At 42.8% G+C, this 25,651-nt stretch overlaps 1 protein-coding gene across 5 annotated transcripts in view; it reads right to left on the minus strand.

Moving 5' to 3' along the window:
* The window catches only part of LOC147433185 (transcription factor E2FA-like), a 32,000-nt gene that overhangs the window by 1,421 nt on the left and 4,928 nt on the right, over positions 1 to 25,651 (minus strand). For 2 of the 5 annotated variants that reach the window (XM_086492836.1, XM_086492837.1), the window contains 9 exons: positions 1,692 to 1,887; positions 1,546 to 1,605; positions 1,374 to 1,459; positions 984 to 1,072; positions 811 to 862; positions 666 to 718; positions 503 to 553; positions 235 to 283; positions 65 to 130 (listed from right to left, as the gene is read on the minus strand). In XM_086492836.1, coding sequence (XP_086348962.1) covers positions 65 to 130; positions 235 to 283; positions 503 to 553; positions 666 to 718; positions 811 to 862; positions 984 to 1,072; positions 1,374 to 1,459; positions 1,546 to 1,605; positions 1,692 to 1,848 — 663 coding nt within the window. In that variant the 5' untranslated portion in view covers positions 1,849 to 1,887. Of the gene's footprint in view, positions 1 to 64; positions 131 to 234; positions 284 to 502; positions 554 to 665; positions 719 to 810; positions 863 to 983; positions 1,073 to 1,373; positions 1,460 to 1,545; positions 1,606 to 1,691; positions 1,888 to 14,953; positions 15,527 to 25,651 lie in introns of those variants that run through there. The other 3 variants (XM_086492835.1, XM_086492834.1, XM_086492838.1) reach the window with 3 other exon arrangements.

The raw sequence follows: 25,651 nt of genomic DNA on the forward strand, positions 1-25,651 counted from the left end.
AAACTAAGCCTTTACAACTGTATCTGCAATATAAAATTGAGTAGGCAGTGCCCTCGAGAATTACCTCATCAGGATCAGGAACCTCCAGTGTGGTACCATGTGGAGCTTTGATTGCTATTAAAGTTTCATTCTATGGTTGGCAGAAAACAAATAAATTAATCTATGTCAAACCTCTGGAAAAAATATATACTTCACCTTTGATCAACAATAAACCCTCGAGTATGGAAAGACTACCTGAAAACACGGCAGCCTTTTGATATCATCTTCAGTCACATAGAGCCATCTGCAGAGATGTTATCAAGTCCAGCAAAGTTTATAACAAAAATTGATGCAGACAAGTTACTTATTGGTGAGAACCTGTCAGCAAGTCTTTTGAATACACACATTAGACAACACAAGTGCATGCAAGTTTGAAGGACAAGTTCCTACTTGCTGAGAACCTGCAAAAAACTCTTTTTAATACAGTTAAGATGAAGGAAATCCACATAAATTTTAAGGATACTGTTTACTGCTTGCATCCTCACTGATGATCCTCAGTGCTTCTCGCACCTCCCTGAACAAGTTTTAAAAAGAAAACGTTAAACTGAGACGAAAGGAGCATTGATTGTAGGACAAGAAGGGTGAGCCTGTGTTGCAGAACAACTGTCTTTAAATAGAAAAACAACCTTATACGATTGTCCATGGATTGCTCTTCTCTATGCATTCGTTCCAGCTCTGCCTGTAGGTACTTGAATTTAGCACGCACAATACAGATCTAAATGTTACATAAACGAGCATCATACACCAAATACTAAACGACTAGAACCTAACCTGTATAAAGGTAGCTTTGCACATTTTAACGGCATTGGCTGGATCAACCCCCCTTCATAAAAAACCAGGACAAGCGGAGAGTATCATTATCGTTCAATGGGGCATACCATGTATTACATTTCAGATCTTAAAAATTAGACAAAAGGTTGAAAGAATTGGAAACAGGCACATACTTCCAACATACTCTGTTCTTCAACTTCTTCTCAATCAGGCCAATACCCTCCAATACATTTGTTATATCATATATTCTGCGCTTTTGAACCTATTACAGGTGAATAACAGTGGCATCATAGCTAATTACAATAGCAGAATTCAATCTCATCCTTTAAACATTGACCATCTTGAAGCAAGACAGAATATACCTCCTAAATGGTCAGAAAAAGATAGAAAATTGGTACAATATTCAAGACGACTTCACAATAAAGAAAACAAGTTGAACCGACTCAAGACAACCAAACGAATCAAAGTCTCTATTCCGAACATGTAGTACTAAAATTAAAATTTAAAACTTGCAATAGAATCTCTACACAACCAAACACAAACTAGCAAGAAAAATGTCATACATGTAGAAGACCTGCAGCTTTGTTTAGGTCAAGCATCCCATCATCTGCTTCTTTCAGCAAACTTATAAACTTTTTGGTAAGCAGACCTGCACAAAAAGTTACAAAAGAAAGAATGTTCTCTCATGTTTGACTATGTGCTACCCATGACTATACTAATAAATCAGTCACTTGCCAAGAGAACTGTCATAGCGGCACGAGGTTGCTGGAGCGCGAAACCTCTGGGCAGGTGATCCTGCAATGTACAGAGCACCGTTCAAACTTCAGACCATGACAAACAAGGAGACACATTTAAGTCAGAATCTGACAATATAAACTTACCAATGTTCGATCCTGGAGTCTGAAGTCCAATATTTGAATACCTATCTACACGACCCTGGTTGAATTTTACAGCACCCTGCCCTGGAGTATTTGCAGGGCTTGCATAAGCTTCAACATCAAACAGTCTTTGGTTGGCTTGCCATCTGTTTTGCTCCATGCCATAATCCTCAACTGCAAGTCCTGTTCCATTACGTGCCTAGCATAAAAACCATAAACTCAGTATTTGCAATTTAAATACCAAGCACGCAAAAATTGAGTTTACAAGTCAGCTGACTAGAAATGTCTATCCTTGAGATTACGTCACCGAAGATGTTGTAAGGTTTTGGAAAATTATAAAAAGAAAGTTCCCTTCTCTGACCAGTAAATTCAATCTGGATTGTGTGTATGCACGCACGTTACAAAGAGATGACGTGGCATGACCACACCGGGGATGTCACAAGTGTGAAGACATGGCTTGGCTAATAAATGGACACTGGACAATTGTCACGAACGGGTGCGCATAACAATATAAAATACATTCGGATAGATAGGATTTATCACTTATTACTGAAGCCAAAGGATATAGAGAGAAATAGATAGAGAGAGAGAGAGAGAGAGAGAGAGAGAGAGAGAGTGAGAAGATCGACACAGTACTGGGACCAAAAGATGGGCTTGTCCCCCCCGTAATAGTATCTTTATTACTGAGGAGAAGTCTATACAAGCACTTGAACCGAACGTATTACCACGTTCGTTGTAGAATAAGACTTGATGGTTCCCAGAAGCCTCAGCTTCCGATTCCTAGGGCAAAACCCTATTCCAAGGAACTTCCGTTCCTTATTCCAAATCCTTGAGAACCAAGGTTCTCGCGTCCAGATCTCACCTTCCAGACTCAGGGCATGACATCCCTGCAACTCTCTTTTCCAACTCTGTTTTCAGAGTCCTCTTTCCGCAGAACAACTCTGCTTTCCCGGACGCAAAGTCCTTACTTGGGAATCTCAACTTCCGGATCACAACTCGAGAGACTACCTCTCTCCGATCCGTGGATCTACTTCCCAAACTTGGGTACGAAACCCTTGGGCTGATCTGGCTCTAATTCCTCAAAGTGCTTTTCTCCTGCAGAGGCTTATGCCTTCCTCTGCTCCTACTCCCTCACGAACAGGAAGTACACCTGCAATCAAATACTCAAAGATCATAACATGAAAATCGTTACCTTCAAAGTCTCGACGCTCGAAACACAACTCGGTTCTTGAAAAGCAATTCCCCGAAAGAGATCTCTACATAGAAAATCCTCTCTTCCAATCCTACACACAAAAGAGGTGTGTTCTCGGGTTCCTTCTCGTAAATCAGCCCCGTCTACGACGTTTATGGACTGAAAACAGAGAAAAACAGCAGCTTGTCGCGATGGAAACACGCTCCGTAGGCACTTCTTCGCGAGAGAACTCGCGCACTGGGTCTTGGCGACATCAGGTACACTTGGGACAGTCATGGGCATCACCGGCAAACGTCTTCTTTGCAGGTGAACTCTGCAGCAACATCTCCTTCTTGCAAAAACTGATCCTCCCTTTTGAGTGAGGGCATGTGATGCTTTTCTAGCTCCTGGCCACGGCACGAATAGCAGAGCATTCGCTGCTCGCGTGGAGATCGTGGCCGTTTTTTTTTTTTTCTTTTTTTTTTGTGGGGGGCGCTGTTCCGCCAAAAAAAGAGAGAAAAAAAACAGTGGCTGACCTGTTGCCTCATTTATCAGATGGCTACCCACTTATTAAGTGGGCGGCCGGTCACCTTTAAAAATGGTCTGAATTTGTCCAAAAACTCAATAAAACCTTATAAGTTAAAAACAATGCTTTCACAGCACTTCCCAGGCGTCCCTGGATGCAATCACATGCACAGTTGCAATGCAGACATAGATTTCCTCGACTTCCTCGCGGGAAAGCATCTGCTTTCTCGAAAAGCAATCACGCTTTCTCAAAAAGCATCTGTTTTTCCTCAAAGTTTCCTTTGAACCCATCTTCATTCAAGTGCTTGCTTTTCCTTGTGCACAATTCTAACACAGTTCGGAATTTCCTCCTAACTATGGATATTCCCTTTCCAATGCACCTATCACCCACCTTGTGACGCATCAAGAATACCCATCACCTAGTCCTTTCCTACCGAACTTACGGTACAATCTCCTTCGCAATGCTCTATGTCACCCATCCTATGACGCATCAGAGATGTCCGTTCCCGGATAGTCGGATACTTCTTTCCGATGCTCCCTGTCACCCATCCGATGTGACGCATTAGAAGCACCCGTTCCTGGTGGCCTTACAGATATTCCCTTTCACAGTGCTCCCGTCATTACTTTGAATGATGCACTAGGAATACTCTGTACTCGGATGTCTCCAGTGAGAAAAACCCTCTGACTTAAAATTCCAATAATTCATTTAGAATTATTTTTCCTTGGTGTTCCAAGCGAGAAAACCCTCTCACTTATAAATCCAAATAATTCATTAAGAATTATTTTTCTGCCAGATAAAGCCAATTTAGCAACAACAATAGAAGAGGCCGGACAAAAGCCAGCAACCAAAACTTGTGAAAACTGATGACATGGCACGCAGTGCAAAACACGCCGCGATTTGTGGGTTGACACGTGGCAAGGTTGTATGTCTGACTGCATGAGCTTTTCGGACAGTATTTTTACCTGTGAAAGCAAGATCGCCCAGTTTAGGGGCCCCATGTAACCTATGTAACACCCAGAGCACACCTCTCGACAATTGTACTTTCCGATCATCAATGAAGAAATAAATGCCGAAAAGGGCCAAGTCATTGAGGCCAATGCATTTGGAAGCGGCACTCCACCTGTCACGAGACGATGACAAAACACTAACTTTATTTGTTGGTTTTTTTCCCTTGACTTTTATTTAATTTTTGAGACCCTCTTTTTGAAATCACAAATGCTTGGACATTGCATGGCTAGTGAGAAATAGCCAATGGCCGAGAGCTTCACCCACATGAATCAAGGCCAGGCAGCCACGAGATGGGTGGGCCGATTGGCACTAAAATCTAACAAGTAAAGGAGTGGCTAGGCTCAGTTCGAGTCATTTAGGCCCCTTGGCGAGACTTCATAAGTTGTTGGCTACTAGAAACTAAACCAAATGGGCAAACTAGACACTTGTCAGCTGGAGAACCATTTGCAAGACACCTCAGCAAGGAAGGGGCGCCCAAATCGATTTCGCGGGAGAGGCTGATTTGAATCATTGTGAATACAGTATGTGTGTGTGTGTGTGTGTGTGTGTGTGTGTGTGTGTGTGTGTGTGTGTGTGTGTGTGTGTGTGTGTGTGTGTGTGTGTGTGTGTGTGTAAGGGCTTTCCATAAGTGATGTATAGTTGTGGGGATTCTATGCTCAATTGCTGAGGCAAGAGCCTCTTGCACAAGTACCGAATCAGCTAATCAATGGCAAGTAACCCTAAAGGAGCGGGAGCTCAAGAGCTACCCACAGGAGCGATCAGCACGCGAATCACAGCACAAAACAAAGAATCGCAGCTTCTTGTATTTTTTTGCAAGTTTAAGGTTTCAATCAATTTTGATGCCTAAAAGGGGCTTCAAAAAAGCTAGGGAACCATCAAACAGGTGTTTTGGTGCAATTTAAAGGCTAAAAACGGAGAATTCAGCACGCTATAATTTCTCGCTAGGCGAAGTTACCTTGTGTCAAGTGCAAAGAAAGTTAGACGATACATTTACGGGTGAAAGCTAAGGTTACTGCCCTTTAGTAAGGCTACAGGCCGGTTTCACCGCCACTATCCTGTCAACTCATTTATCTATCTATATCTATCTAGCTATCTAACTATCTATCTATATCTATCTAGCCATCTAACTATCTATCTATATCTATATCCATCTCTATATATGTATGATATTAATGTGTGTATATTCAGCTCAGTCTGTTGCAGTTTTTGTTCGTGTGTTGTTATTGATTTCTTGCTTGGGTGTCTAAGTGTGTTACAATGGTATCAGAGCTCAGACGATTCTCCTCCTACAAAGAATCCAATCCATTTCCTACAACACGCATGGGTCCAACAGTGAATCCGACAAAGAGGACAGCATCCCACCAGCTACAGATATACGTAAGGATGAAGAGCACTACAATCTTAGTGGGGAAACAGAAAGAACCAACAGAGATTCCAACAAGGGCAAACCTACTTCTGAAGAATCGGGAGAGGACCATGGCAAGTCTTCAACATAGGATCTCGACAAATTCGACTACAAGAGACTGCTTCAGGTTGACACATGTGCAAGCCGCCTTGTCAAATACTCCAAGGACCCGAATTATGTGAAGTATTTGATGAAGAGTTACCCAATTGTTGAGGTTTACGACAGATGGCAGAAGGTTGTCCACACTCCAACCAAGTCAACAATGAAGACCAAGGCTAAGTTGTACTCACAAGAAGAGTTCGATGGAGCTCTTGAAGGACAGAAAGTCAACAAGTTAATGAAAGCTAAAACGCTCTCTCGGAAGAGCAAGAAGTCAAAGGATCTAAATGACAAAGGAGTTGAAGGATGGGGGCCAAACGGTAAGGTTAGACACTTATTCAAGCTACAAGGATTCCTATCGAGCCCTTTCTTTCATACAACAATTTGACACCGCTTGTGTAAGGTGCAATGGAAGTGAATGTTGAACTTTGCTAATGATAAGTGTTCTGAATTGTGCTCAAGGGTTCCTTTTAATTACGAAGGGAGAGCCTTCCGTTCCTTTAGTGAGAGAGTGCAAATAATCACAAACAAAGTGGAAAACACTGTGAATGAAGGAGCTTAGACTGAGAGATAGGGAAAGAAGAATACAACACCAGAATGTTGTCAAACCCTCCTCCAAAGGCCCCACTCTCGCGAGAGTGGTCTACTCTTGATTGCACAAATCTCTACAATGCAATGGACTTGCCGACGATGTCGACGACGATGAATAGGACGACGAGACGGGCTGAAATTTGAAAACGCTAAGGGTTGAAATCTGCAAATCTTCTATCTGCTGAATTCTGACTCTATGTCGGTGATGACGGCGATGACGACGATGCGACGACGCGCTGAAAATGTAGATGCTGAAATCTGTGAATAGCGGGCTGAATCTGGAAACGCTTGTGGATCTGACCGTGTGGTGAGGATCTGCTGCGGGAAAGTGAAATCTGCGAGGTTTGAGGGCTGCGGTACGGAACCTAACTGCTGAAAACTGAAAACGCTAATGCCATCATGCATCCTGTCGCCGGGAATCTACAAACGCTAGAGGAAATCTGCAATTGCAAAAACGCTGGCTAATTTGTTGTCTTGCTGCAAAAACGCTAGGGAGTCTATTGTGGTCTATTGTCACCAGGCATCATCTGCAACTACAAAACGTTGGGCTGATCTGCAAAATGTTGAAACGTTGGTCCTTGGTGGCTGAAAACGCTAGGTTGCATGCCGAGGGGTCTTGCTCAGAAGGTGCACTATTGAACACTTGGTCCCTGCTGCCTCTTCTGCCAGAGAAAGTGCTAGCGCTAGCTTTTCTTATATAGATCCTTGGCTAAATTGCCCTACCCAGTTTCCCAACAAAGTGACTTATTAATAATAAGTGAAAATGTCACGTGACACATCTAACCCTATGTGCATGTGGACAACCTACTTCATGACAAGGATTCAGTTCAGTTCAGTCAGTCTAGAATAAGAAGTGTTCTGGCACTTTTGTGAGTCTGTTCGCAGACCGTGCATGTCCAGGCACTTAGAATAGATGCATATCCTCTGGTTGCACATAGCATGATCATCAGATTTCCATCAAGACCCATCACGAGCATTTTTACAGTGCATAGACCTATTTTTCCTTTTTTTGACATTTTTCACTTATTATTTTTAAATGACTTTTGTTGGGAATTGGGTAGGGCAAATTAGCAGAGCAAGTATATAAAGAACCTAGCGCTAGCACTTTTGGGCAGAAGAGGCAGCAGGAACTTCGGTTCAACAGGTAACTTCTCAGCAGAACCTCCCTAGCAGACCTAGCATTTTTGCACCAGCTGCAAAGCCTGGCGTTTTTGCACCAAGGACCAAGATCAGCCCAACGTTTTTGCATTGCAGCAGCTTGGCGACAGCAAGACCACAGCACAGCCCTAGCGTTAGCAGATTTCCCACATCAGAACAGTTTTCAGCCCTAGCGTTTTTGGTTTGCAGATCAGCCCTGACGTTTTGCAGTTCCATCGCAACAGAATCAACAGTTCCATCGTTTTCAGCCCTAGTGTTTTTGGTTTGCAGATCAGCCCCAACGTTTTGCAATTCCATCACAACAGAATCAGCGATAGCACCAACGTTTTTCAGTTTTCAGCAATTAGAACCCACAGTAGCAGTCCCAAACCTCGCAAATCTCACCTTCTCGCAACAAATCCTCGCCGCACGGTCAGATCCATCGAAGTTTGCAAATTCAACCCGATAAACGCAGATTTCAGTATCTGCGTTTTCAGCACGTCGTCGTTGCATCGTCGTCACCGACATAGAGTTTGAAAGATTTGCCGATTTCAACCATTAACGTTTTCAGATTTCAGCCCGTCTCGTCGTCGTCGACATCATCAGCAAGTCCAAGCATTGTAGAGATTTGTGCAATCAATAGTAGACCACTCTCGCCATAAGGAGTGGGGCCTTCGGAGGAGGGTTTGACTCTCTCACTAAAGAAACGGAAGGCCTTCCCTTCCGTAAGTAAAAGGAACCCTTGAGCACATTTCGAAGCACTCATCTTGAGCAAAGTTCAACATTCACTTCCGCAACACCTAACATTGGTATCAGAGCTTTGACAGTGTTCAGTATCACTCAAGGAAAGAACCACAAGAACCACAGATTTATTTTTTTTGCTTGTTGAGGTCGCACGTAACCCAAGACCTCTTGGGCGTGTCAATTCCTAATCGTGTTTTTGAAGAGTGACAAGAAACCCAAGAAAGAAGGGCTTGTCCAGCCTCCCCTTATGCCTCTTTTCACTCATTGAGAGTAAACCGTGCACTTAGTGGCCGGCCAATCGACATAAGGTGGGGAAAAGCAACCTTGGTGTGAGTGCAAGGCCGCCAAGAGGTGCGCCCGCGGAAAAAAGAAGAACTCGGGTGAAGAGAAGATCCTTCTCTAACACAGATTACAAGCTAAAGATCAACCTCAAGACCCTCAAGAACCTCAAGAACTCAAGACCAAGACTCAGAAGAACCCAAGTTCCTCGTGAACTTAAAAACTCGCGACTTTAGTGGATGGTCATCACTCGAAGCAGAATGGATACTTCGCATGGAGGTGGTGAGCATGGGAGTGGCGAAGAAGAGTTTTCCCCACCAAGAGGTTTTTCTAACCCTCCCCCTTCCCCATCTACGCGAAGGATTGCACTAACTCCTATGGAGGAGTTGGAGCAAATGTGTATAGATAGCAAGTTAGAACGCGAAGCAAGGAAGTTAGAACGCGAAGCAAGAAATGCAGAAAGAAAAACAGAAATTAATCGTAAGTACGAAGAAAGAATGGCAACCATAGCGCGTGAGTGCGAGCAAGCACGCTTAGAAGCCAAAGTAAGACAAGCCAAATTTGATCGTGAGCACAAAGAAAAACAAGCAGAATTTGATCGTGAGAACAAAGCAAGAAAAGAGATGAGTGACCGACACATGCAAGAGTTGTTGCGACTCATTTCTAATATGCAGGCACAAATTGATAAGCATGATGATTTGGATGATAATGATGAGCATGATGATTTGCATGATCAAGATGTGATTATTCACGAGCATGATGATTTGCATGATGAAGATGTGATGGTTCACGGGAAGGATGGTTTAGTGGATACTTTGTCTAGTGAAGCTAACCTCATTGCAGATTGGATCAATCACTAAGAACCGATCTTGGCTCTCCCGCCTAGGTCCAAAGAACCCCCACAGGAAGTACTGTGTGTTCGTATGATTAGTCAGCACGCATTGTTCAAGTGTTTCATTCGTGATGCTTTCCTGTATTTTAATCACCGTCCTTATCTGATCCCTTTTCACAGGCATGACATATTGTATACTGAGCACGATTCACTCATGAATGAGCACAGATGTATATGGATTTCTCATGAAAAGATGAAGTGTTTGCATTCAAGAAATTCACATTCTATGTCTCTTCCTTGGCATGACACAGTATCCGAAAGAGCACAAGAAGGATTGAACATCAAGCATGGGCATTTCCATTGTGATTTGCCACAGTTGATAGCTTTAGATCAAAAAGAAAAGTTTCGATTCCATTGTTTGCGTGTGTTTGATGAACGGTTTGGCACTCCGTCTATATGTTCATTTACGTTGCATGCACAGTCTTTACAGAAGACTAGAATTTTTCCAGTCACTTTACATGGAATGGGTATGTTCATGTTTTTGTGTTGGAAGTGGTTTCAGGAGTTTTCATCCTCGAAGATTCTTGAAGAAGGAAGACGCATGAGTATAGACGATGTTGAAGCATGGAAGGAGCCACAGAAGACTTTGTGTCACTTTCGACGCAGCCCAAAGAAGCAAGCGTTGCAAACCTTTATGAAGTTCAAGTACCGCACGACCCACACATTAGAGTGGGCCGATGAAGAGTCCTTTCCAGGATTCCGGATGCTATTGGCGATCTCCCTCGACGCCATACAGTTCGGTACCAGTACCTCACTTTGAAAAGGAGAGGATGTCACGTGACACATCTAACCCTATGTGCATGTGGACAAGCTACTTCATGACAAGGGCTCAGTTCAGTTCAGTTCAGTTCAGTCAGTCTAGAATAGAAAGTGTTCTGGCAATTTTGTGATTCTGTTCGCAGATCGTGCATGTCCTCCCCAACAGACCTAGCATTTTTGCACCAAGACTAAGATCAGCCCAGCGTTTTTGCATTGCAGCAGCCTGGCGACAGCAAGACCACAGCACAACCCTAGCGTTAGCAAATTTCCCGCAGCAAAACAATTTTCAACCCTAGCGTTTTTTATTTGCAGATCAGCCCCGACGTTTTCCAGTTCCATCGCGATAGAATTAGCAGTAGCACCAGCGTTTTTCAGTTTCAGTAGTTAGAACCCGCACTAGAAGTCCCAAACCTCGCAGATCTCACCTTCCCGCAACAAATCCTCGCCACACGATCAGATCCATCGAAGTTTGCAGATTCAGCCCGAAAACGCAGATTTCAGCATCTGCGTTTTCAGCACGTCGTCGTTGCATCATCGTCATCGCCGTCGTCACTGACATAGAGTCAAGATTCAGCAGATAAAGATTTGCAGATTTCAGCCATTAGCGTTTTCAGATTTCAGCCCGTCTCGTCGTCGTCCTCATCGTCGGCAAGTCCAAGCATTGTAGAGATTTGTGCAATCAATAGTAGACCGCTCTCCTTCATTCACAGTGTTCATCGCTTTGTTTGTGTCCATTGCACTCTCTCACTAAAGGAACGAAAGGCTCTCCCTTCCGTAAGTAAAAGAAACCCTTGAGCACAGTTCGGAGCACTCATCTTGAGCAAAGTTCAACATTCACTTCCGCAAAACCTAACAGAAAAATGGCTAAAATAGGGAAAATAGGTTATGTGCACTGTAGAATGCTCCTAATGGATTCTAATGGTAATGTTGATGATCATGCTGTGTGCAACCAAAGGATATGCATCTACTCTAAGTGCCTGCGAACATACTCACAAAGGTGCCATAATACTTCCTAAGCTAATTGAACCCTTGTCATGAAGTAGCTTGTCCACATGCACATAGGGTTGGATGTGCACGTGGAAGCTTGCAACTTCTTGGAAGCCGAAAGGCCACATCCTTTCTGAAGGGGAATGCTCTAACATGGTGGTCAACTGTCACAAAATGTTGACGTGTCAAGCCACTGAAGATCGACTGGGTTAGGATTCCTCGAGCCTAACCCTAACCAATCTGCAGATCCAAGGGGACCCCCTGAGGGTTGGGACCCGACATCCGTGTGTCGTCTCTTTTCTCTCTCTTGTCTCTCTCTTTCTTTCAGTTCAGTTTAGTTCTTTCAAGTAAAGTGTCCCTTGTGTTTGTTTGCCAAGTACTAGATCCGAGCAAATCCTTATTCTCTTCCGCTGCACATGATAGAGGAAGTTTCTACATCAGGAGGATTGTTCCTCGATCCTCCCCCATCCCCATCTACGCCACGGATTACACCAAACCCTATGGAGGCTTCGGTCAAGTTGATGATGGACATGATGCTACAACAAGAGGTGCAACACGCCGCCATGGACCACGACCGACAGCTATGGAGCTCAACGCCTAGTGGCCGAAGAAAGAAGGGCAGCTATGGAGCTTGAGCGTGAGCAAGCACGCGAGGCTCAACGCATAGCAGCCAAAAAGAAGCGAGGGGCTATGGAGTTGGAACGAGAGACATAGAGGGACCAACGCATGCAAGAGTTGGTCCTACAGATACTCTCCGCAAAAGGCAAGCCACTCGAGGAGCCTAGCGAGTCATCCCGTAGCACACGTAGAGGCGACAACTCCAACAATCTGGTCACTGAGAAGTTGACGTTTAGTAAGTATAATGGTAAAGATGGATGCATCTGTGATTCATTCTTGGTTGCATCAATTTAATGCTTACTTGGCGACTAACAAGTAGCAGTAAAGTTTTAACGACTGCCATGTATCTAGCAAGAGATGCCATTAACTGGTATCAAGCTTAGCGGGAGTCATAGTTGGCTGAGCACCTTGAGCATGCCAAGAAAGGCGTACCCCTCTCTCTCAATTGGGGCAAATTCCAAGACAAGCTCAAGGCTCACTTCATGCCACCGCAATACCTCAATCAGTTAAAAGAAAATTGCGGTCTCAAGCAAAATGGATCTCCTATCATGTTTTTTTCTAATTGTATTTTGCAGATTGGCATCTAATTGCACAAACTGAATGCCGGACAAAAGAAGGCTTTCCTTTTTGGGTTTAGATGAGTACATCAAGTTTGATGTGCAAGTCTTTAACCCTACGGACTACAACACCGCACTGGTGATAGCTCTCGCGGAATAGATGAAGCACAAGAAAGGCAAGCCTAAGGAGGCCAAGTCATCTCAAAGTAGATCTCAAAATCCTCAAAACCCATCGAATGGTAAGAACGGTAAGACTAAGAACCGTAAGACCAATGGTAAGCATAACAATAACTCTTCTTCTCAATCTTCTTCCTCACCTAGAGAACCTCACCCCATACACACGCAAGAGCTCTTGATTATGGATGGTTGAATATGTGTAGGTATAGCCGCAACTACCGTTCATCAACTCTAGGTGGAAAGGGTAAATAGATTACAACAAAGAGAATTAAGGACACTACAAACCACAATTACAAAAAAATTGCTCTAATACCAATTGTGAACGAGAATAATGTAAGGCCACCAGGAACGATGTGTGGATTTACGGCCAATGTGTTCTACCAATACTTCATGGCTCGAAACTCAAACTTAAAGATAAAACTTGACTTAGACATTGAGAACTCGGATGAACTATAAGATTGATTCGATAAATGAGTAAATGAGACTCTGTTATAGCACGCTCCTTATATAGGAGACGAACAAACACATAAAGAAACATATCCACTCATAAATAGACATATCTTTAGGCTATTAGACACATCTTTTCACTAAAGAGCTGCAACCAATTCAAACATGGTAGTAAGCTTTGATTCAACGCCAAACAACAGCTTTAGCTGCTTCTTTCGAACAAGAACATCTTGAATTTTTTCTTTCCATGATTGAGTTGCTAACATGGGACTTATGGATACTATATGGCCCTTTATCTAAAGCAGAATCTACCCTTATCAAGCACAATACTGTGGCGAACTCACAAGTAAAATTTGACAGAGTTTCAATAGTAATTAGGCAATATGTCAACCAAAACACTACGATAGAAAACTCATAAGCCAATGTCAAAAAAAACGCATCAAGACTGCCATAGTAATGCATGAAAACTGTAATAAGTGTATATAAACCCAAAAATTGGCGCAACATGGCAAGAAGAGGCACAACTGATCGGCAAAAGGACATAGCCAATTGTCGAAGGAGTGTGACTATTCGGTGAAGAGGTACTTCCTTTGGAAAAGAGTTGTGACCAATCAAATATGGGGGTCTCTATGGTTGGTTATTCTTCAAAACTACGTCCACGATGATCTACGACTAAGAACATAGTGTAGTAACAATCACAAGATCGTTACACTTTAGGGAAGTCGTACGCATTTCAATTCCTTGGAGAATCTCACATGGCTCTTGTGACTGGGCGACGCCAATTCCTATGTTTCAATCTTAATCAAACTCAAAAATACAGTATGGTTGCGCCATTGTATGTTCTGGATCTAGCCTTGTCTATATATCCTACATTACATGTAAAATATTGTGTGCATATAACCTTCTATCCACATTTGCTGGCTTAAAAAACAAATAAGCCTATGCCAGCAAGTATGTTCCTAGCTTTGCATAAGCAATAGAAGCTTGCGCAATTGTCCATCTAAACCACAACAAATTATTACTTACAAAGAAAATACAGGCACAAAGCAACATAGCAACATCACACAAACATGAAAGAAAAAGGGACCAATCCTTGAAAGATGTAAACCATGATTTCTTATTGCTACAATGGTGTCATTCCAGGAATTCATTGAAATACCTTTTGCAAGTAGTGAGTTTACATGCTGGACAACTGATTTCTAGAATAGATAACACTACCCATTTGTCCACAAAGAACACATACATCTTACACCTTGGTTTTCTGAAAACTCCAAATTGTACCAAAACTCTACATAACCACTTTCAGTTTTTACAAAAAAAAAAAAAAAGTTTACAAAACCTGTTCGTAACCACTTTCAAGATGCACATTCAGCTTTGTGGCATGGTCAAGACAACTGTTGGAGTTGGGCACTAGATCACTAAACTTACAACATTTTTCTTTGAAGCAAAAATCTTTAAGTTCTACAGCTGCTGTCTTTTTAATGTTGGCATGTGAATGTTGGATTCTATACTGATGTACTCATCACCAGTAGTCCTAAAAGTTGTAATCAGACTTGAAGAAATTTCAACCCCACACACATGCTCCCATAAGGAAGCTGATGAGGCTGGCGCATAGGCAACCGAAGAGGAGGGTGAGGCCATGGGGGTTGGGGGGTAAGAGGATGGGAGGATGTGGCCCTGCTTGGCATGCAGGCCGTGAGCGTGGTGGAGGTGTCTGGCTATAGCCCTCACCCGTGCGCCAACCATGAAACACTCGACGTTTTCAAGTAAAGCGTTCATGGAGCTGACAGAACCTTGCCTCCTCCAAACAAATGAACTTTGAAGGAGAGCCTATTAACATCAAAGAATCATAAATCTCTCTCCCTTACTTGTATTTGATTGGTGAATGTATCAGCCACATAGCAATTTGTAGGACAAAACCTGTAGGCTGCATCTGCAGCAAAGCCAGGGTCCACAAAATGATGGTACTCTTCGGGTAAAGCAAAAGCAGGCTTTGAAGAAGTGAACGGGTTGAAGCAGCTGGCAGAAGAAAACTGCCTGCTATGAGACGTCCTCGAAGGCATACCCTTCCTTGTTACTGCCTGCAAGTCATCCCCAGTCGCAACATCCACCATCGCTGATGCTCGGAGAAAGACGTTTAACACATATTTCTGCAGAAAGCGTGAAAGCTTGTCGAGACGAGGGCTTGGAAGCGAAGATATTGGACTCGTGATCGGCTTGCGCCTGCGTACAGCCTTCAATTTAATTGAGAGGAAGCCCAATTTAGCTGGAAAAAGGCGGAGCAAGGCAGGAGGCGAGAACGAAGGTGCGCAGAAGAGACGGGAATGATGATGGTGATGGGCACATAGGTTAAAAATCACAAGCCCTTATAGGTTTTGAATGCAGAACGCGCGCCTCTTCTTCTTGCGCGCGAACTATTTATTTGAGGGTGGAGAGAGAGAGAGACGATTTTCCAAAGGGACTGAAATAATGGGGACAGAGGGGGGGAGAGACATGCCATCAACAACTAGTGGATTTTTGTGCTATCATCGGCTTCCATTAACCTTCAACATGCACATATGCTATGTGAATACCTCCAATTGGAGACGGCAGGAGCTCAGAGCTGAGTTGCAAGACTCCAACCAGAACGGTAGGCAACCGGTGCAAAACGGCTACTCCAAGGGCATGAAGTTCCGATGACGCCAATGCAAATAGACGATCGATTTTGCGCAGGGGCTTGGAGGTGGGCTTGCTACGCTTTTACAATGGAACCAAACTGTAGGAAATGCATGTGCACATTGCAAGAGACACACACACACACACACGTAGAGAGAGAGAGAGAGAGAGAGAGGAATTGTGGCAACATAAGCAAGTGTGTCTAGCAATGTGCATAATACTTCTTTCTAGAGTTCCTTCTTTTCCTCTTCAGTATAATGCGCTTCAAAGGCAGCTACCAGTAGGCATGAACCCATTCTAGGTCAATGTGTGAGATGGAGAGTGTTAACAGAGGCATTGGACCTCGACGAGCTTGAGCCTTGAAGACACAACCGTAGACGAAAACTTCAGCGACCATCGTCAACCTTGAGAGTGGACTTTGGAAGCAGGGGTACATACACTTCATTATGTCAAGATTAAGAGTCTTCATCTCTACTACAAGAGACACAATTTTGATTAGTTGAAATGAACTCGTGTTTTGAAATGGATTTACATATTGACACACATTGTTCCCTAGTCAGGAGAGAGAGAAAGAGAGAGAGAGAGAGAGAGAGAGAGAGAGAGATCCTTGGAGGTCAAACATGACCTATGGGACCAAAGATACATGTAATGTACTATGTACGGAGCTGATAAGTGATTCTTGATGCTCAAGGATCGTGGTGATGAGAATCACAATGGAGAGCCCACACTATGGATGCAAGAGGAAAGTATGGAGGTCTAGGGTATAGCTAAAAATGTGAGGAAAGCAAGTTCATAAGTGAACAAAAATTGAGTACTCTAGTAGTGTGTGTTACTCAGACTCTTCAGCTTACAGTAGGTAGGTGATGGGACTCTTGTCCATTGCCCCAATGCTCCCTCTCGCATCGAAAAGAGTGGGAGCTAAAACAAATGGTTGTGATAATGCATATCACCGACAAGGGGATATGCTCGAGCATATAAGAGTGAGTACAGTTTCCTCTTTGAACGAAGAATATGGTTCTATGGTTGGGGCAATATGGGCAGTGTAATCTATGAAGTGTGACCCACTAGGTTCATCCCAAGCCGTAATACATTGGTCTTGTAGAAAAGCTTTATTCACTTGGGAGTCTATTGGGGCATCACATAGCAAGGATAATGCACACCACCTTTCAACCACTTATTTATGTATTGCAACCATCTTGTGCTCAAGATATCGCTTTTATGCATCTTTTGACCTTTTTTGCATGCAATTATATGAAGTCGATGAGAAGGGGTTTTGATGCATCTTTATCATGTACTCCACAACCCTCTCCATATCCATAACCTCATTTGGAAAAGATCCCAACCCAAGAAGTAAGAGCATACTCCATAAAGAAGAATCAGTGCCACCGATGTGTCAAAAAGGTACTTCTTGACAACCCAATAATTGACATCCCCGCATTACATATACTCTCAAATGCAGAGTACACTCTCTTCCTAGCTTTCAAACAACACATATCACCTTCATGTCACGTGTGATTGGTCGCACCTCAAGGCCAAGGTACTTAAAGCTCTCAACCGCTTCAAGTGTTTTGTTGTTGTACACAGTACATAGCTTCTACTTATGGTTGGTTTTTACAAGCATGGACACTACTTTGTTATCAGTCTCGAATAGGAGTTTATTGGTTGCTTGATTTATGTAAGCATTATGAGGACAAATGTTATACAGTCTCACATGTGAGGAGATTATGCATAGCCCAAGGTCTATGCATTCGAAGGAAGTTAAGTGTGCTACATACAACAGATGCACGGAGTCCCTACAAAATACACAAAACAACATAGCATACAAGCAACATACCAAAAATCATGAAAATCTGGTGGATCGTGCATACACAAGATCAAACATTGAAGAGTGTGTGGTGCGTGTGGAGTGAGAGGGCGAAGAAGAAGAACAGACACATAGTGTTGGTGGAGCTCTCAATGAGGATTTAGATTGATACCTCACTACTCCTTATTGTTCTATATGATCAAAATAATAGATAAGGTTAGTATGGTCAGTGTGATGGGTGTCCAATAGTTAGCTTGAACCCTAACAATCTCCCACTTGAAGGCAAACGTGGTCCAACCCTCTCTCTCTCTCTCTCTCTCTCTCTCTCTCTCTCTCTCTCTCTCACACACACACACACACACACACACACACACACACACACACACATTATGTCTTTGAGAGAGAGAGAGGGAGGGAGGGAGACGCACATGCATAAACAAATGTGACATACACACACATTGAATGTACAAAAAATTGACACGCGCATGCATACACACACACATTTAGAGAGAGAGAGATAGATAAAAAAAAAGTAGAGAAAATATGAAATGAAATGTTATATTTTAAAGCTAAATTAGATTTAAGATTACATTTAAGTTAAATTTAAGATTATGCTAGATTACATTTAACTTAGATTTAAGATTTATGTTAGATTTATAATTAGTTTAGATTTAAGATTAGGTTAAGATTTAACTTAAACTTAAGATTAAGTTAGATTACATTTAGGTTTATGTTAGATTTAAGATAAGATTAGATTTAGGTTTATGTTAGATTTGAAATTAGATTAGATTTAAGTTTATGCTAGATTTAAGATTAGATTAGATTTAGATGTAGGTTATATTTTAGGGCATATCAATGAAAGGGGAGTTCCAGCTAAGCTTAATGCTTTGCCCAAAGAGCAAACACTAGGTACACAACAATATGTATATCCCCATCACAATCTGACATCTACTAACTCACCCACTAACCATGTTCAATTAGCTCAGAGTCACCATATGTTTAATTAGGTTAGATTTAAGATTAGATTTTGGATTTAGTTTTTATATTAAAGTCTACCTTCAGGATTACGGGTTAAATTTTGAGTTAGGCCAACGGTGATCCCTCTCTTCCTCTCCACGGATGCTGCCTTAAGTTGGAAAGCTTTCAACGGGTATGATACTCAGATTGGAGGCAAACATGTAACATGCACAGTAATCCCTCGAACAAGGATCTACTATGAAGAGATGTTAAGTTGTTGTGAATTGCTACAGCTAAAGAAGAGGCAAAGGGGTTTTGTCCACTACACGCATTGTCATGTAGGCATGCGTGTGTAGATTTCTCGTACCCGCAAATATAGGCATTGACCAATAAAGATAAGATTATAACCCGGTGGTTCTGAGCTCCGCGCATGTCTAGAGCGAGGTGTGCGGAGATCGGACATGACTAGAGAATGTGAGGTAGTTTACAGTATGATCACAGAGAGAGAGAGAGAGAGAGAGAGAGAGAGAGAGAGAGAGAGAGAGAGATAAGACAGAGGATGCCAATAGAAGATTAAATTTATGCCCAAGTTATAAGGTTTTTACATTCATTATGAGTAGTGACGACGATGTGGGGATGTCCAACCGAAACACCTATCTCTCAACAAGGATCTTATGTCCTTGTAATCAATGCAAACATGTTGTGCGACGGACAAAACGCGTTTCTTTGCAACACGTTCGCAAATTTGACGAATTTGATCCATCTATTATAGATCGAGTTGTTGCCAATAATAACTCGTCAGACTCTGACGCTAACCAACATGCAACAATCTTGCAACCCAATAGACGTATTCACAGGCGCTTTGGTCAAGTTGCATTCACGGCCACAAGATGTCGCCTCTGACAGCTCGGAGGATGATCATGTAGACCACATTCTCAATGAGGCTATGTTTGAGCCCGAGATCGATGAAATGATCGAGATAATCATGGATTCGGAAAGGCTTATCTATGATGATATGAAAAGTGAAGCCGATACGACATTGTATGGTGGAGCACGTGTGTTTAGATTGAAGGCGCTCCTGGTTCTTCTCAACATGCAGGCAAAGTTTGGATGGAGTGACACTAGCGTCACATCGCTTTTCAGGTGATCTATTACAATGTGTTTACTTCAATAAAAAACTCTAGATGTATATTTATATGATAGATTACTTACACAAGTGTATTGCATTTTTTTCGCTGTGTAGATTGCTCAAAGAGCACCTACTGCCAGCTGATAATGTGACGCTAGATTCCAGAGAGGAAGCAAGAAAGATCTCGTGAAACTTAGGGATGGATTACAATTCGATTCACGCTTGTCCTAACGACTGCATTCTTTTTAGAGGGGAATACATAGACATGGAGAAGTGTACGAAATGTGATTCCGAAAGATATCGAGTAGATCTCCACGGACAAAAAGGTTTTGCGACACTTTTCTCTGCTACCTCGCATCAAGCATTTCTTTGAATGTAAGTCCATGGCCGCCCTAGCATCATGGCACGAGGAGAATAGATCTTCGTATGGTGTGTTGCGGATTCCTGCAGATTACGCAGCCTGGAAACATATAGACGACACATTGTCGGATTTTGCCAGGGAAGCTCGAAATTTGCGAATAGGCTTGGCTATGGGTGGTGTAAATCCGTTTGGTCAGAGGTCAACATCTTATAGTGTATGGCTAGTTGTCATCGTCAATAACAACATTCCCCCGTGGTTGACTACCAAGAAGGGGCACTTGTTTCTAAGCTTGATTGTGTCGGGGCGGTATAAAGTGAAGAATATGGATGTGTATCTTTGTCCACTATTAGAAGAGCTACAACAATTGTGGATTGGCATAGAAGTGGTGGATATGAGCCGACACACAGGTCGACACAATGCTTTGATCAGAGGCATTCTAATGTGGACCATGCATGACTATCCCAGACTAATAGAATGCCCAGGTGATTTATACTCAAACTCAAACACTATAAATCTTGGTTTTTCTCAAGCTATCTATTGTCATGTGTATACATGTAGGGCTTCAAACAAGCGGATATAGAGCATGTGTCACATGTGGACCTAGACTCAATGCACATCAGGCGCCCTCACCGAAGAAGCAAATCTACGAAAGTCATCAAGCGCATCTTCCAAAGAATCATGAGTTACACGACGATTTTTTGGGAAGAGAGCCACCGAGGATGTCTGCTCAAGCATGGTTAGAGCAAAAGGAGATGTGTGATGACGGTTTGCCCCCAGGGATGAAGAGACTCTCTCAATGGTACAAGTTACCATATTGGCTGGGGTTGCGCGACCAAGGTAAGTTTGCAATGTACGACTCGTGGCTTTCTAGATGTTTGAACGGCCGGTCATAATCTCTGTCATACACAACAACATGGTGTAAAGGTCGACATTTTAGGGTGGAATGGATCGACAAATAGCATTTTACACAAGATTGTGGAATCATGGCAAAATTTGAACAGTCTAGACGACGACGGTCCCTTGATGCAGATCCTATGGTGGCGGAACTCACTTACTTCGGCACGCTACAAGAGATTTTGAGGATTGATTATATAGGATTTTTTGTGGACTTGTTCGACGTGCAATGGTTCAAGATAAACATGGAGGGTCGCAACGCTATTGTTCAAAGAAGAGAGTCAGGTTTCCTTGAGGTGGATTCGACTAAAAAATGGGCCGATCTAAGAGACACTTTCGTACTACTCGAGCATTGTGAACAAGTAAGTCTATAAATATTTAACATCCAATTTTAGAAGACTGGTGGCCTAGAAGCACTCACGTAAGTTATGTGGCTCTTGTAGGTGGTATTTCATCCTACAAAGTCTGTATCAAATTGGTGGTACGTCATAGAGGTAGCCCCTCGTAGTGCACGGACGGATGAGGGCTACCATGTGCCAATCATAACGGCATCAGTGGAGGAGTTCGGAGAGGATGTTTAGTCAGAAGCCATTGAGCTGGTGCCAGACGAGCGTCAAGCTGCTACTCTCTATGGGGTGCATACAGAGGATCTACAAAACAAAACGAAGGACATCTGCCTAAACGGAGAGCTCTATATAAACATAGGGAGTTATGCTAAGCTATGTGAGGATGAGAGAGAGACCTCTTAAAGCCATAAACATTGTATTTGAGCAATTTTTCTCTGTTTTATAATATATAATGTATTCAAGTGGCTTTTTGTCCATTCTTGTCTATATACTATACTTGAGAAATTTAAATTGTGTTTAATCAAATTAAGAAGTATCCAGCTTTTCTTCTCTATTAGCAAAGTGATTAAATGTTCGTGTATTTGAAGCCGGCTTGAACTCATCGTGCCACTATTTGGCCTTACACGACAGGGAGCTACTTAGCCCCGCTTCTGAGCTATCGCGGTCAGATCTGCTAGCCCTTCTAAATTTGTAAGGAACTTTCTCAACGCGCAAGATTTTTGCCGCCTGATCGATTATAGAGAGCTCTATATAGAAATTCAAATTGTGTTTAATCAAATTATAACTTGTCCAGTTTTTCTTCTCCTTTCAATATGAAGATTAAATGTTCGTGTGTTTACTACAGGTATGGATGATGAGGAGGTGATACAAGGAGCATCATCGCTCTGGAGCACCATCACATCGTTCCACTCCTTCAGCATCTCCCTTTGTTTTGCAGCATTCAACACGCTCCGAGATTTTGGTGTCGATGAGACGATCTTCACACTCTTCTAGGCACCGACGCTCTAGTGGTGGCGATGGCGGTTGATGTGGAGATGTCGCCACTGATGCCTTGACACCGCCTCGTATAGTCGACGAGGCTCCTTACCTCCCCCTTATTTACCCGCCCCCACACCAACCACGACATCGTCATCTACGCCAGGTTTTGTGCGACTATCGGTCATTCCTAGATACACACCACTAGCTACTCCTCCGGGAGTCACCCCAATCGACGCTCCTCGCTACGGGGCCCAGACTCTAATGGAGACACCTGTCGTCCGTACCCCCATCGAGACACCATTTGAGACCCCTGTCGAGACACCCAAGTTCACGCATCACAAGCGAGAGGACTTACCATACTCGGTCAACATCAGCGGCGGCATCATCTTGGATGACGAAGGCAAGAAGGTGATCTCACGCATGCGCGGCCTTTGCTCTCAGGTGTTTCGACACTACATACTAAACACCTGGAGTGAAGTGCCAAATGAATTAAAAGACGGAGTCATCAGCATGCTGCATGACAAGTTTTCCGTGTCAAGTAGGGATGAGCGCTTCAGTGAAGACTCGATGAAGGTTCGAATGCTCGAATACTGCAAGCACAAGCGTTCTGAAGTACAAAAAGCAATAAAGCATGGGTGGAACATACCATATTGACTGGCCAAAGAAGATTGGAAGAATGCGAAGCGAGCAACACGCGAGAATCCAGACAAGTGGAAGCAACAAAAGGAGGTAGCCAAAGCGCGAGCAGAGGGAGGGAGCTCGCACCACTTGAGGAGCGGCGGGTGGCATCATTTGAGGCCGATTTTGTAAGTGTTTTTGCATTTCCCTTTAGGTTTGGTAGTTACGTCTATTTGTACTTTAAAATTCTAACATAATGTATTCTTTGTATGTTTTGACAGTGGTTGAAAACAAGATGTGACCCCACACCGTACGAGCGCGAGTACGCGGGCAGAAAGGGCTTAAACGCTCTGATGGACAGTGCGACATGGTTAGTATTTCACTTTACTCTTTTACACTTGTTGTATTTTAATGATAAGCTAAGAAAATAGATTGTTTTGTTTTTATATGTTTATACTTTCAGAAAGTCTTATTGTTTTTTTCTACAGAATCCGACAGATACGCCGCTTGGACGCGATGAGACGTCTGATTAGATGAGTTAGTCTAGCCGTAGCCAGATAGCACTAGTTTTCTTTTGTCATAGCATGCATAATGAGATGACGTGTGTATGTCTTTTTTGTAACTATTGAAAAACGATGTATTTTCTCAGTAATGAAAATTGTGTTGTAACTATAACATTTGCAAAGCTTAACAATCGAGTGATTTTGCCTATGATGTGTATAATTTTGTCATTGATTTACTTTCATCAATTCACTTTTGTCCAATTACTTTGTCAATTTTGCATCTTTATTTTGCAAACAATAGTATGCATGATGGAGGGAGTTAATGGTTATATTGTCTTGTGGGTGACTATCTTGGGTCTATACCTTGCACTTTCTTTCAAGGGTGAATACTTGCTTATCTTGGATTCATCTATGTATACTTTATTCTGGAAACAATGTTCAATATGGTTGAAGGGTTGAATGCCTTACCACCCAAAAAAAAATATTATGGGGTGTCGCTATCGCTATATGTGTCACTACAGAGGGACTGCAATTGTTGCTATATGCGTCGCTATTTAGCGAGGCCAATAATGACGATCCCGTTGCTATGCTTTTAGCGACCGTGTTAGTGACACCGGGTGGTAAAAAACCTCAGTGTATTTTTGTCACTACAACCGTCACAAGTGCACATAACCTCTTGTAGTGGTAGGCTCTTTGTGAGAGCATCTACAAGGTTGTCATTAGTATGAACCTTGAGTAGCTCAATGTGCATGCTAACCAATATGTCCCGTATCACATGATAACACACTTCTATGTGTTTTGACTTAGAGTGAAACACGAGGTCTTCACTAATGTAATTGCACTCCCACTATCACAATGCAACACTGGAGTCTAAGTAATGCAAGATTTCCCACTAGGCGAGCTAATCACACAGATTCCTTGCTAGCATTAGAAACTGCTACTTACTTTGCTTCTATGGTGGAAGATGACACGGAGTTTTGGAGACACGATATCCATGACATGGCTTCTCCAGCAAATAGGAAACCATAGCCAAACGTGGACTCCGACTATCCATACAACCCGCATAATGTGCATCTATGTAACCCACGATAGATGCATCAATATTTCCAAAGCGTAAGCACTTGTTTGTCGTACCTTTCAAATATCTCAAGACGTGCTTCACCACTTGTTAGTGATTTCTTCTAGGATTTACCATAAATTTGATAGCCACTCCCACTACAAAAGCAATGACTGATCTAATGGCTACCATGGCGTACACAAGACTACCAACTGGTGAAGAATATGCCATCGTGGACATTTTTGTTTTCTTCGCATCAAATGGGAGCATCATTCTTGCTAAGTTCTGTATACGCCTCCATTGGGGTACTCAATGTAGCCTTCCTCCCCTGCATATTAGAACGTTGCAAGAACTTGTGGACATATGTTTCATGAGACAACTTTAGTATTCCATGTTTTCTATCCCTCTTGATATGAATACCAAGAAAGTGACTTGCATCTCCCGAATCCGCCATAGCAAATTGCATGCTAAGTGACTTCTTCAAGATGGTAATCTCATCTTTATATTTCCCAACAATGAGCATACCATCGATATAAAGTATCAATATGATAAGTGAACCATCGTTCAACTGTTACCATATACATGTGGTAGTGATGTGTGTGAACACACTAGGACTGCCGGGGCATTTTTTCCCTCTTTAGGAGGTTTTTTCCCCCGAGCATTGTATATACGCCCATCACTCTAGGGCTATCTATCTTTCCATTGCACACTAAGTAACACACTCTCTATTGTGTGCCTTGAGCTTCCTTCGTCTTCTCCGAGCTATGTGTGTCTCTCTGCAACCCTAATTCCAACAATTGGTATCAGAGCAGGTTGCGTTCTCTCGAGCTTAGTCGCAAGCTGCTCCAGCACACACCTGCTCACTTTTTCTGATTTCAGTGAGCTTTGGCAAGCGTTCGCAGGTCGACAAAGAATTTGGGTTAGCTCGTAGAGTTGAGTCTGCTCAGATTTTTGTTTCGGGCTCGTTTCGGCCTCTGTTTCCACTACAGACAGTACTGCACAGGCTATTTCATCATTTTGTGCAAAATTTCTGTCAGTGCCATTTTTTGCATAACAAATACCTCATAGTCTTCTACGGTTTGTGCTATATAGCACGTGTTGTTCTCGCTCCATTTCTCCTATTTTTGGGCAATTTTCACATCATGTGCAACATTTACCATGGCTGACAACAACACAGATGTGTTCAAGATGTTTGTTGCTGATGACAGGTTGGATGGGGACAACTACCCTATGTGGGCTTATATGATGCAACATGTTCTTGTG

Source organism: Adiantum capillus-veneris, chromosome 20, assembly GCF_014529385.1.
Source record: "Adiantum capillus-veneris isolate H3 chromosome 20, ASM1452938v2, whole genome shotgun sequence".
NCBI classification, from domain to species: Eukaryota; Viridiplantae; Streptophyta; class Polypodiopsida; order Polypodiales; family Pteridaceae; genus Adiantum; species Adiantum capillus-veneris.